General features: G+C 40.3%; 2 protein-coding genes across 2 annotated transcripts in view; both read left to right on the top strand.

The window, feature by feature from the left end:
- LOC137994795 (uncharacterized) overlaps window positions 1–739 on the top strand; it is a 2278-nt gene extending 1539 nt beyond the window's left edge. Inside the window, exons 2-3 of the mRNA XM_068840389.1 lie at window positions 1–21; window positions 216–739. The exon at window positions 1–21 is cut by the window's left edge and continues 271 nt beyond it. Of these exons, the coding sequence (XP_068696490.1) occupies window positions 1–21; window positions 216–683 (489 nt within the window). The 3' untranslated portion in view covers window positions 684–739. The remainder of the gene's footprint in view (window positions 22–215) is intronic.
- A 9864-nt stretch (window positions 740–10603) lies between these two features.
- LOC137995703 (uncharacterized) overlaps window positions 10604–12500 on the top strand; it is a 9762-nt gene continuing 7865 nt past the window's right edge. The window contains exons 1-3 of the mRNA XM_068841222.1: window positions 10604–11185; window positions 11361–11513; window positions 11777–11907. Coding sequence (XP_068697323.1) covers window positions 11181–11185; window positions 11361–11513; window positions 11777–11907 — 289 coding nt within the window. The 5' untranslated portion in view covers window positions 10604–11180. The remainder of the gene's footprint in view (window positions 11186–11360; window positions 11514–11776; window positions 11908–12500) is intronic.

The raw sequence follows: 12500 nt of genomic DNA, 5'->3' as shown, positions 1-12500 counted from the left end.
AAATTTAATCATAAAGCGAAGGTAAAATTAACCAGATGATGATGATGATGATTATTATTATTATTCACACTTGAATTTCCTAACTTGCTTCCCAGGCCAATTCCCAGGCCAATTCCTTACTTTTTGTGGTGGGGCCACCACAAAACGAAGGGAAGGAACGAAGGTGGCTCTACTGGTACCCTTGCTAACCATACGGAATTTATCAACTGTTGCAGTACCACAAAGGGAGAAGGGCTGCCCGTGACGCATGGGTATTCGGAATAGTGTCCCTAGAGCAAAGTCCGGCCAAGGGCTATTTTCAAGTGGTAGATAGAAGAGATGCAGCCACTCTTTTACCTATTATACAGCGCTGCCTTCTACCCGGAACGGAAGTTCATACAGACGATTGGGCTGCTTACACTCGATTGGCTGCCTTACCCAACGTGGCAGTGCATCAGGTTGTAGTTCATGCTCACAATTTCGTAGACCCAAGGACAAGTGTGCACACCCAAGAAGCGGAGTCTGCCTGGAGTCAGTTGAAACTTGGCCGGAACAGAAGGAAAGGGATTCGTCGAGAGGATCTTCAATCGTACCTTGACGAGAAGATGTGGCGACAGTGGAGAGGTGGCAGCTACGATGCTGTAACGGATAACTTTCTTGCCATTTTGCCTCTACAGTATCAAACAGCTACACCAGTCGACTGAATTATCATTTAGTACACTCTTTTTTTGTAAGAACGTTCAGGCTGAGATTAATTACATTCTTAACAAAGGTAAAAGATATGTAAAACTGTATGTAGTTTTGCAGGTCTCAAATACTTAAGGACGTTTTTCTTAACATTAGCAATGTGTTTATTGGATGATACATGGAAGAGCCACTCAGTTTGTAGTCGAATTTAATATAATTCATAACGTTAAGAACGTTTTCGAGCTCAAATTCAGCGAACAAAAAAAAACCGAAACGTTCGGCCTCCACCACAAAATTATACGTTCTTATAAAAAGGAGTGTATTACGTCTTATACGTCTGTTTCCAAAACTCTCCATGAGACAGCCCGGATATCTTAGTCGCGATTTACTCTTGTGCATACAGTTATTAACTCCAACAGTATCATAGAACGACGTCAAAGTAGACATGTTGGGATGATTTGAGGGTATTTAAATGCTATCGTCTTTGTACTAGGAATTCCGAATTCCGGTGGCCAAGAAGATCTGTTTCTCATTCCCCAACACCAAGATGCATTACGGACATTAAACCACTAGGTATCACGGATTATTGATTTCGTTAATTAAATAATTTGTTCCACCAGGACAAAGATAAACCATACGGGCCATTTATGGATGACTTTCTCTGGGAGCTTTGTGTAAGACCAGAATTGAGAGGATTCAAACACTGTTTTCAGTTTTGTCAAATTATTGAGTTTTGAAAACCACTGAAATGCCGTGTAATGGTCTACAGCTCTACGCTTGTGTGGCTGGCCGAAGTGCCATTTTACACGATTTGATCTTATCCTTGTTTATTCCCTTTATAGTTTGTGTCGATCCAAAATGCTGCAATGGATAGTTACAAGGTCTTTCGGAGGCATTCATAGATACGTTAAAAAATGCATTGTCTATCTCATATAATGTAAGTCAATGTTACATTAAGTGACACTTAAATACAGAAAGATAATGGTTTCTAAGGGGCCTTGTAGTCACAACGTCCTATCAAAAAGTTCGCATGGATGGTTCTATGAAGTAAGTAGCCCAAGTCCTCTGTCGTGCGTTTCATGCAGTGAAAAACACCTAAAAGCTCTAAGGAAACGAAAGGAAGAGGCGGTTTTTTCACCAGATGAGAAACGCCCATCATTTTTCGCGAAGTGTAGCATAGAGTTTTTATTTGGACAAAAAATGGAACTGACAGTTTGAAAAGTGAATCAAAGAAGGGCCTTATGACGCCAAAATTTTTTGGAGAAATAATTTCTTTTAAAATCCATCCTACAGATTTTTGTGTTAGAATGTTCTCGTACTATTGCGTTAAGAACTTGTGAAAAACAATTAACTCGCTGAGTTTTTAAGCATGTTCTGTTTTGGTTACGTCATTTACCAAATTTGTTTGTTTGTGGAACCAGACTAAGACACGTTAAATAGAACACACAAGAGAAATGAATATTTTAAGGGGTCCATAGTAACAGTTCGTTAGTTAAGAACCACCCCCCTTTATTCACGCGTCTGCTTGCTTTTGAAGTGCGCACCACTCTTTCGTCGAAACGATAAACTCTTGTTTCTGTTCAATCTTTAATCTAACATTTAACTGGTCTCTCTTCCTATATATCATCATGATTTTGCCGATCAGCACCAGTAATAACGACTTTTGGCAGCTCATTAAAACATGTGCAGTCCCTAGAAGGTCTGATTTTCCAAATTTAAAGCAACCACTATAGTTTCATTGAAATTTTCAGTTTGCATAGGAGAGTTAAAGTTCCAAGCTTCTCGCACTTCCTCTAAATCACAAAATGACCTAATAAAACAACTCCCCGTTGTCCGATAGAGTCTCGGTCAAATCCGCCCCACATAGGCCTACTCATTCTGAGCGACTCAAACATAAGCCGAGCTATTGAAGGTAAAGGACACTAATTAGCATGAACACCAGGGTCCGGTTGCTCGAAGCCTGGTTAGTGCTAACCGTTGGTTAACAGATATCAAAACCTATTGGTTTCCATGGTATTTAACAACGGTTAGCGCTAACCATGCTTCCAGCCTGTCGTTTAAGTGTATGCAATGCCAAGGAAAGCCTTCTTATACTCACCTCGGTCAGGCTCTTGAGGCCTGGTTGGGCTTGAGTCGCTTATGCATGTGAATCGTAAGCGCTTGTGCACTGTAACCCGTCCCGCGAGCCCTTACTTAGAAATGAATGAAGGAAGCGGCAATCGTTCAGCAGTGGGCTTTGGTGTTATGAGTGAGTCTTACGAACAGTGGAACTTTCGTGTAAACCAACGAGGCAGGTTTAGGGATGACACTTTTAACGCGTTCTTTTCCTCGTGTTAACAGCCAAGGAGTCATAAATGGCAGCAAGTTCCTGTCATATTCTCAAAATCCCCCTTGGCCTTGTAGGAAAATCATAGAGCGACCGTCGAAAAGTAGAAAGGTGTCCCTCACTTTATTGTAAAGAGACATTACGTGAGAGAGGAAATTGTCGTTGAAAAGAATAAATGATTTCCATAAGTCGACTAGTACTGATTACACCAGGTAAATCTCTTTTTCTTCACAGTCTTGGCCTTAATATACATCATAAACCAGTTCGAAAGTTTGCACCATCTGGTGAGGGTACCATACACCACACCCTTTTAAAAAGCAAAATGCTTGCCTGAAGGTTGGTTTGGGACAGGTAAAAGATAGCATAAAAATACTGATCTTATTTCATATTCGCGACAATGCCGAAGTTACAGTCCCCTGAAAAAGGCAATTCGTTTTTTTACATGGAAATGGAAGTAAAGACAGGCGTCTATGGCCATAAATGTCGTGGTCACTGCCACCAGCAAATTATTGGACTTACTGGGATATTGCTCTTTTAGGTCTCGATGTATGGCGCTGTTTCGATGTATGCACCCAAAAATCGGGTTACAAGTGTCGCAGCTCGTTCGTTGTTGTTGTGACCTCAGTTCTCCTAAACACGACCCAAAGTCAGGAGCACCCAACGTCAATTTTCTAAAAATATCTGTGCGGAAGACAACTTGAGATCTAGAGTTTTCGGGACATTTGTTGTACAACTTTTTGCTTGCCTGCCTGTCCTAGGATTTTCGAACATCTAAAAAACGGTATAATTGCCCATTGTCACCTAGAAGTTTCGGGAGCGTTTTTTTCTGGCTGAAATTTTCGAAAAGGTAAGTTTCGATCCCTAAAGGTTTCGGGTCACTAGACTTTCAGCTAGGAAGTCCGAACAGATGAAAAACTTTTAACTTCTACCATTTTAATACCAAAATTCGTTTAACAATGCTATGTTTAAGTGGTTTTGAACTATATTCTCGTTGGGTGCCCCTGCAAAGTAATCTTGCCCGAGAAAAACCTAACTTTGTTAAAGCTTTCGGTTAAAAGTTTCAATGTTAAACCCATACATATAACGCGCCAAAATCACTTTTTTTTTCAGTTTCAAAGTTTTGAAGAAGTAACCGTAGACAATCTTCCTGTGTACGTTGGATCAGTGGCTTGATCTGATCGGCGTAGTTACAAGTTGAGCAGCTACATATTTTGAGCAAGAGCCAATACAACGTAGATTTGATTTTAATGGTGTACTGTATTTCGGCTGGCCAAACCAGCCTTCTTTAGGTACAATAGGGCCGTTTTATAAGAGAGAAAATAAGCCGCGGCTTACATAAGACGCAAACAGCCCCGTATAAATGGTACAAAATCTACGTTCACGGCTTTCTCAACAAGCCGCGGCTTATCCTGGCCTGGGAGTTTACACTCGTGTAAATAGTTCCTTTCGCGTATCATGTACGCCGCGGCCAGAGTAAGCTTATTTTCTCTCGTATAAACGGCCCTAATGAGAGTTAAGTACAATGACAGTCAGGTACAACTCTCATTGTACCTGAAGAAGGGTGGTTTGGCCAGCCGAAATGTAGTACACCACTAAAATGAAATCTACGTTATTTCGGCTCCAGAATATTTAGCTTCTTTCTTCGAGTATCGGTACAACAACTATCAGGTACAGACATTGAAACGCATTAGGCAATTAAAATGCAACGTTACGCAAGGGAAAGAGCAGGAAAATTGGAACCTACAAGATGAAAAATGATAAAAGAATGTCTAGCGCTTTTCGCTTTGCTCGATTTGTCCTCAACACGTAAGAAACTGGAATGGTTTTATTTTTTTCAAAAAAGTCAACCTACAATGTAAATTACTGGGAGAAACATATTGAGGAGATGAAAATTAGACTAGAATTTCAGAAATGTGAAATGATAGTGTTTAAGGAGGGTGGGGTTGAAGTGACGGGGAATGTAATCTAAAACAGTAAAATAGGATTAAAAACGGCATCGCTAAATGGAGGTTGAGTGCCCCGATATCCAGGAGCTTCCACTATTGGCAGGCAGCTCCGAGTAGTTGAGACTGCTGCCATGGCTGGCAAATCCTGGCAACCCAGCCACGAGCTCCCACGCAGAAGGGAAGAAGGCCACCCGTCGCACTGATACAGTATATATACAGTGGAAAAAAGGAGAGGGGAAGCGGGGGGAGGGGAGAGGAACAACCCAGAATTGACTATGCTCGAACGTAGAATGGTGCTACAACAAACAAGACGCACATGTGGACAACAAAAGACCGCTGACTGCATAGGCTGGCTCCACGCATGCACTGCCGCAGGTGCATGAACAAACAACGCAAAAAGCTAAAGAAATAGGCCATTTCCGAGTTCATATCTGCCTCCTCTTCAAAGCGAGTCTAAATGCGAAATTTTTGTGATGGTAATTAGTTATACTTTACATATGAATGAAACTTAATTGTCATAACAAAAACTTCGCACTAAGGCTCGCCGTGAAGAGGAGGTAGACATGAACTCGGAAACGGCCTATTATCAGTGTACGGCGTCAGTTCAGATAGCGTGGCTTAGTTTCGATTGTATCTGGAGGAGCGAAGACAGTTTGTAAAACTGGGGCATATGACATATGAGCCGAAACCTGTCAGGCAAGGGGTACCGCAGTTCCAGTTCTATTTCTCCTATTTGTGAATATGCCTCAACATTTGAACAACTCCACTATTGATATATATGCCGACGGTACCACCCTGCCCTTGAGTGCAAACTGGAATACATGTAATATCACTTCCTTAACTCAAGCTCTTTCTAGTGACCTTTAAAATGTTGAGAAATGGTCAACGGAAACCAAAATGTACATCAAAATCGAAAAGACTACAGGGTTACTTGTTACGGGAAGAAGGATTCAACATGAGCTCAGTGAGGAAACAAAAAGCTTAAGTCTATGCCTTGACGGCACAAATATCGACCAATTATCGCATCATAAAATAATTATTGGGTTAAATCATTGATAAAGATCTACGTTTTTAAGCACACATCGATGAATTATGTAAAATACTGTCAAAACGACTTGGACTTGTGAGGCATTTTACCCCTTATCTTAAACAAAAGCACAAGTTAATTTTTTATGTCGCTGTTATAAAGTCAGTTATGTTGTACCTCAGTCCAATTTGGTCATCTTGTAGCAAGGAATTGCTAGACAGAGGCTTATGGATGCAGAAGAGAGCTGCGCGCATTATATTGGACGCCAAAAGAACAACACACACATTAACTATGTTTAATGAACTGAACTGGACTCCATTCTTTATCGAGGCATATTTAAATAGATGTTCTATAGCCTTCAAGAGACTCGGGGCACAACTCCAAATTATATCAATTCTATATTAAAGACAATTCTGAGTTTCATAACCGATCCAATCCTTTTCCAAATTTTTTTTTTCATTGTCCTGTTTTTAAGAAAGACACAGGAGGCCGTACTTTCAACATACGAAAAATTAGAAATTGGAACGAGCTGTCTTGTGACCGAAAGAGGAAGAAAGATGTTAAATCGTTTAAACGGAAAACGGCTATGAATGTAATTGCGAGGCAAAGAGAGCCAGAAAAATTGACTATATTTTAAGTAGTTAACTAGCTTTTTTTAAGCAGGTCTGTTAAATAACTTGTTTTAGATAGTGAATAGTTTTTAAATAAGATGCTAGATAGTTCTTAAATATTTTTTTTTGCCTTTTTTTATAAGTGTCAAAAGTTGTAATATTAATTTTGATTTTATGTTTTATACAGGGCCACACGTTTACCGGTTCTTCATAACCGCCACGTTTTTACCTAACTGCCACGTTTTTACCCTCTTTAAATAACGGCGTTACTTAGTTTCTTAATAGAGGGGGACATTGGGGTGTATTAGAAACCGCAAAACTGAAGAAAAAATCATCCAAAACCGCAAAACCGCAAAAAAAATTCGACCAAAACCGAAAACCGCACACAAAACCGTCAAAAAGACGATACAATGTTGACAAGTGCGGCATACAGAACAAACTACGCTAAAATTTTATTTCATCAAAGTATTTGTGAATGTCATGGACTTGTCTAAAGCCTCCATATCTTTTAGTATCTGCTAAAATCATAGGCTTGATTTTTGCCGCTCTCTCGAGCCCAAATATGGTCAAGTATGGTAATAAACAGATACGTACTTAAAACAGGAGTCGAATATTGAACCTCACCGCCTCCGGGGGGGACTCCCACATAAAAAGGCGAGGGATTCTCGTCGGAAATGTTACATTGAACCCTTAATTAAAGGAGACCAATCTGGCGTGGCCCAGGCGTTTTTTGACCCCTAAAAGAGACCGTATTATCCTTAACACAGAACAATAAAAAAAAATAAAAAAAAAAAAGCGACTTCTAATGATGGCAAAGACATTATCATCTAATACTTTCGCCTGCGTGAAGAAATTTGAAAGTGTAAATATACACTTTTATATTTCTTCGCGCGCAACCCTAAGGAGATTTTCATTGCGTTTTGCCCAAAACACCCTACGTGAGATCAAAATCCGAAATTTACACCCCTAAGAGAGACGACGAACATCCCTCCCCTTTTTATATGGGGGTCTTCTCACCCCCTTACTTTGTTGTCCATACCGCGACGTTGCACCAAAGAGACAATTCGTCGATGTCCCTAATTCATCTCAGCTGACCCTGGGAGTTGTTGTCATCTGCAATGACTTCGTCACTACATTTATCAAATTCTAGCTGCCCTTTCTCAGAGTCACCAGCTTCTCACTCATTTCATGCTCGTTCAGATCTTCATCTTTTGGCGTTTCGCGGCTATAGAGTGTTTTCATGTGACGACTCCGGGAATTGAGCTCTATTATCACTCAAACGTTTTCTTTTGTTTTGGAGGAAAAACAAGGTTACTAATCACGTGAGGGAAAACAGGCATCTTGTACCCTATGGGACCTTACATTCTATTTATCGGGCCCTAGTAAAACCTCATTTCAACCACTGCAATATTCTTTCGGAAAACTGTGGAGTAACTTTGCAGGACAAACTGCAAAAACTACAAAACAGAGCAGCCCGTGTCTTGACCTATTCTAACTATGACGCTCATGTCAACAATTTATTTCAACTCTTAAGATGGAAATCCCTAGTCTCTCAAAGGCAAATTGAAAGAGCAACAATGGTATTTACGTCCCTACAGGGACTAGCACCTGGCTCGAAAATTGTCCATCGCGATTCTGGTTATTGTTTGAGAGACTCTGTGAATAAGGTAAATGTTCCGCAACCGCGCACAAACTACTACAAAAAACAGCTTTAGCTATTTAGAGGCGCAGTTTTGTGGAACATTTTGCCATTAGAGCTAAGGAAAGCAGAGTCCCTCAATCAATTCAAACGACTGATTAAAGAGGTTATCTAAGCCATTATTCTAAACACGGTATTCATGGAAAGCAGCTTTTATTGTATGATATTGAGTAAGATAGTTAATGTAGTTTACATAGTCCTATCTTTAAATTTTTAATTGTACATATTTTGTTTATATTGCTGATGAATTGCACCGTGGTTAAATAAAGAGTAAATAAATAAATAATACTATGATCGAGATCAATTGCCGCTCAAATCTAAGAAAAACCGGAACCCAAATAGGACAAAATAGAAAAACCCAAAACCACATCGTATAACAAAACCGAAAAACCGCTCGTATTTTTTACACAAAAAACAAAAACCGAAAAACCGATCTAAAAAATAGCGAAAACCGCAAAACCGAAAATCCCAATGTCCCCCTCTTCATAGACAACGCTGTACGAATCAAGACAGCACTCGGGTCAACAAGGAAAAACAATTCCTCTGACGCTTGGGGTAATCGATTCGTAATCTTTCCTGGCAGAGTTGATAGGCGGGATTAGCAAAAATCTGGACTTATTACTGGGTTGCCCAATCAGAATATGAGTGGGAACCTGTCACTCCCCTGCTAAGTATTGTCTTTGTGAGTAGTCTTGATAGGCTTCAAGGGCCAAATGTGAAAGTTTTATCCGGTGGACACAGAAGAATATTTAATTAACCTGCAAATATCAGGATTTGAAGTGGGAGATTACAAGAATGTGCAGTGTAAAAACCGTGTGGGGTGTAATACCGGTTGTTGTAGGGGCTCTTGGAAATGTTACTCAAACTTGTACAATGGATTGAAAAATTGCACCCTACTGGCAGAGCCTTTCTTTTGGGTACTCAATTAGGGCGTTATCGAGAAAAACTCTGCATGAATAGAGTAAGATCTTTATTAAGCATGCGCTGCTTGTTACCAGGATACAATATCGAAACCAGGCCTAAGTGCTTGGCTTCAAGCAGATCTTACCGCCATCGTGATTTTTCGTTGAATAGAGAGGGAGGAGTTCAATTACAACCATGGTTTTATAACTAAAAGGATGCTCGCACTAGAAAAAAAACTGGTTTGACGAGAGAAAACAAGGTTGACTAGTCCAGAAACTCGGCCTGCGACGGCTTCAAAGAGTTGACGCGATTCAGGCAGAGCCGCCTTTTCTCCTCCTCTGTACAGAAAAAGAAAAAAAGAGGCTCTGCTTGCAGGGTGGAAAAATTGGGGATTAGGGAAATAAATTGACTGTTGCCGTGTTAAATATTCTCCTTCTTCAGTGAGTGTTCTGAATGAAAATCCCATCAACTAGTTATCAGAGGGTCGTATGTAAGACCTATTGTGAGAACTCTGCTTTCTTTTTCCTTGGTTTGCCTGTGACATGCTGAAAATACATCTTTAAAAAATCCCCTAGTTGTTGATATGAAAATATCTCGAGCCGAAACAACAAGGCCTTTAAGTTACAAGTCATCAAGTAAATATTTGGCCTCTATGGTCAGAAACCCAAGATTAGATGGGCTCGTGAAATGGCCTGGGAGCCAAAAGACTTGGATCAAGAGACGGCAACGTCACAGCATCCAGCGGTATCCTGCAACAGTGTACTTCATTGCACTTTAAATCTGAAGCGATGAACATGGCACATTCAGAGGAAACTTACGAGCAACAAACTGAAGCAGTTTTGAGATTTGGCCTTTCTCCACCAACATCGACTCACTTCCTGCCCAACTAATAGCTTTAACCTTTAACAAAAATTGTAATTGCTTCTAGCTTACCTGTATAGAAGAAGTGACTGCATATGTTGTACAACGATGATATCTTTTGTTTAGGACTGAATTTTAATATATCGAACGCGGAATTACCCCACCCACCATTACCCTATGTCCCTATGTTTGGCTCCTTTTGTAACAAGTACAACCAGGAAAACCAGTCCACGCTCACAGAGTCTAGTTTACAACAATTAACTCAGAATTCGCGGGAACTCCATTTTTTTGTTTTGTTTCTATTAAAACAACACGTTGTACCAACACCGTCACTCTTTTGAATGCATAGCATATAAGTTCATATGGAAACCAGAAACTGTCCTCTATTAGCCTGCTTAGCGGGCGGGATTTTTTTTGCATGATTATTTAATGGTGACAATATTTCAGTGCGTGATTAAATAAATGAAACAAGTGGCAGTAAATCGATGGTTACTTCGTTGTTTTGGCCGCGAGCTAAGAAATGACTTGTCCACATTCCAGTCGCGGCCAACTCGCAGCCAAAACCAGCGTACTCGCGAGTGTTTAATGTAACCCTGCTATAAAATATCCCGCCAGCCACGCAGGCAAGTGCTCTATGGGCGGCCAACACCGCCCAAAAGACCAGATCTTGAAATGGCACAGAACAAACAGAATTGGTTTAGTGATGGTTTGCATAACGAAATAACTTGAAATGAAGTTGTCGAAATACAGAAAGTTAAGTGTTCAAAATTGAAAATTGAAATGGTTTAGATTGTTTTGTAATGTCTCACGACTGTGGTTCCCATGGGATTAAACTATTAAGAACCGGTCAAACGTTTATTTGGTATGAGTACGTATCGTTTTTCAATTAGACTAAATGACAAGACGACTCTCTCAGTTTCCCTCAAGATGACGAAAAAGCAACGATATTGACTTTAGTGACAGCGATTGTTCCTTTGGTCTCCAAAATGACGTGGAGCTAGAGCTTTTTCAGGAACTTACGTTCCTCTTGACAAAAGATCCAAAGCTTTAGCAGACACATGTCGACTGCACAACATATGAAAAACCGGATGCTGTATGCCCCTTGGGGATAAAAACCGGTCAAACTTTTAAGCAATAAACAATGGGGTAAGGATCATTTTTCAATTACAAAGAGTGAATGATACGTTGCTGATCTCTCTTCCTCCACGATGGCTACAAGAAACGTTAGCGAGTCTAGTGATAGCGATGTTGCTCCTCGTCCCTCTCCCAAACGACACGGATCTAGAGCTTTTTCAAGGACTTTTGTTCATCTTGAGAATAGATCAAAAGCTATGCCAACCAGACGCGAGTTCAGCCGCCTCGAAGCTGCAGGAAGAGTGAAGCAGATCGCCTTCACAAAAAACCACGCGGCTGCCGATATAGAAAGGTTGCTATTGTTTCACTTTCCATGCTTAGTAGATCTGGACCTTACTCGGTAAGTTTAGAATTTGTGTGATTTCTCTGCGGATTTTATAGTGGGTCGCAAGCCCTGAGGGCAACCCTCCTACATTAACGAATTTAAAAAATTCCGCCAGCAATGCGTTTGCAAATCACAACACAAAGTACATGTAGTTATATGGCCGGCAAAAAGTAGTTTGATCAAACACTGATTATCATGTATAACAGTAAGTTGAACCAACGGTGCAACATTTCTGTTATATTTTCAAGATATTTGTTTGATTTTTTTCGTTTAAACAGTTTACGATTCATAACGTCTTACGACAAGGGCCATGCGATGAGCGTTGTATTTCGCCACATCCCCAGTGGAGAGGAAATAATGGCTCAGTTCACACAGGGTCCCAAACAAAAAGTTTACATTTATTGGAAAGGTATGGTAACTATAGGTAGTTGGGGATCCGCCTGAGAAACGTGTTATTTGATAAGCTCCGTTCAATAATTTAAAGTAGTTTTAGCCAAAGAAGCTATTTCAGTATTCAGTAAGTGAACTTTGAACCAAGGGACCTTTCCTTACCAGTACTTCGGCTGTTGGTATGTTCCGGCACTTATGTTAAAGGAATGGTAATTCAGGTGAATTACACGCAAATCAAGAACGATTCACCTTGAATTTGAAAACAGAGGGTTCGCTCAGAACATCGTACCATCTCCTCTCTTCAGTGAACATCATCTTAGCTCAATTTTTTAACGTCCTACAGTATTTATGACACATTTTTCCCTTGCTCCATCGAATCCTTTTGATCATGTATAAGAGTATCATAAAAGTAAATTTCTGGAACAATAATTATACCATAGTGCATGCACTTTTCGAGGGCACACTTGCCTTTAGAAAACCTCCATTTCCCTTTCTGCCTAGGCACAAAATGAAGAGAGCCTTGACACGTCACCACTAGAACGCAGCTTATTGATTAGAAATAATCAAAGTCAAAAATTCAATTCAAGCTGTTCAGATTGTGCAAAATAAAAG

This window comes from Montipora foliosa, chromosome 3, assembly GCF_036669935.1.
Source record: "Montipora foliosa isolate CH-2021 chromosome 3, ASM3666993v2, whole genome shotgun sequence".
NCBI lineage: Eukaryota > Metazoa > Cnidaria > Anthozoa > Scleractinia > Acroporidae > Montipora > Montipora foliosa.
The sequence above is the reverse complement of the archived record's forward strand: the minus strand, read 5'-3'. Positions and strand labels throughout refer to the sequence as shown.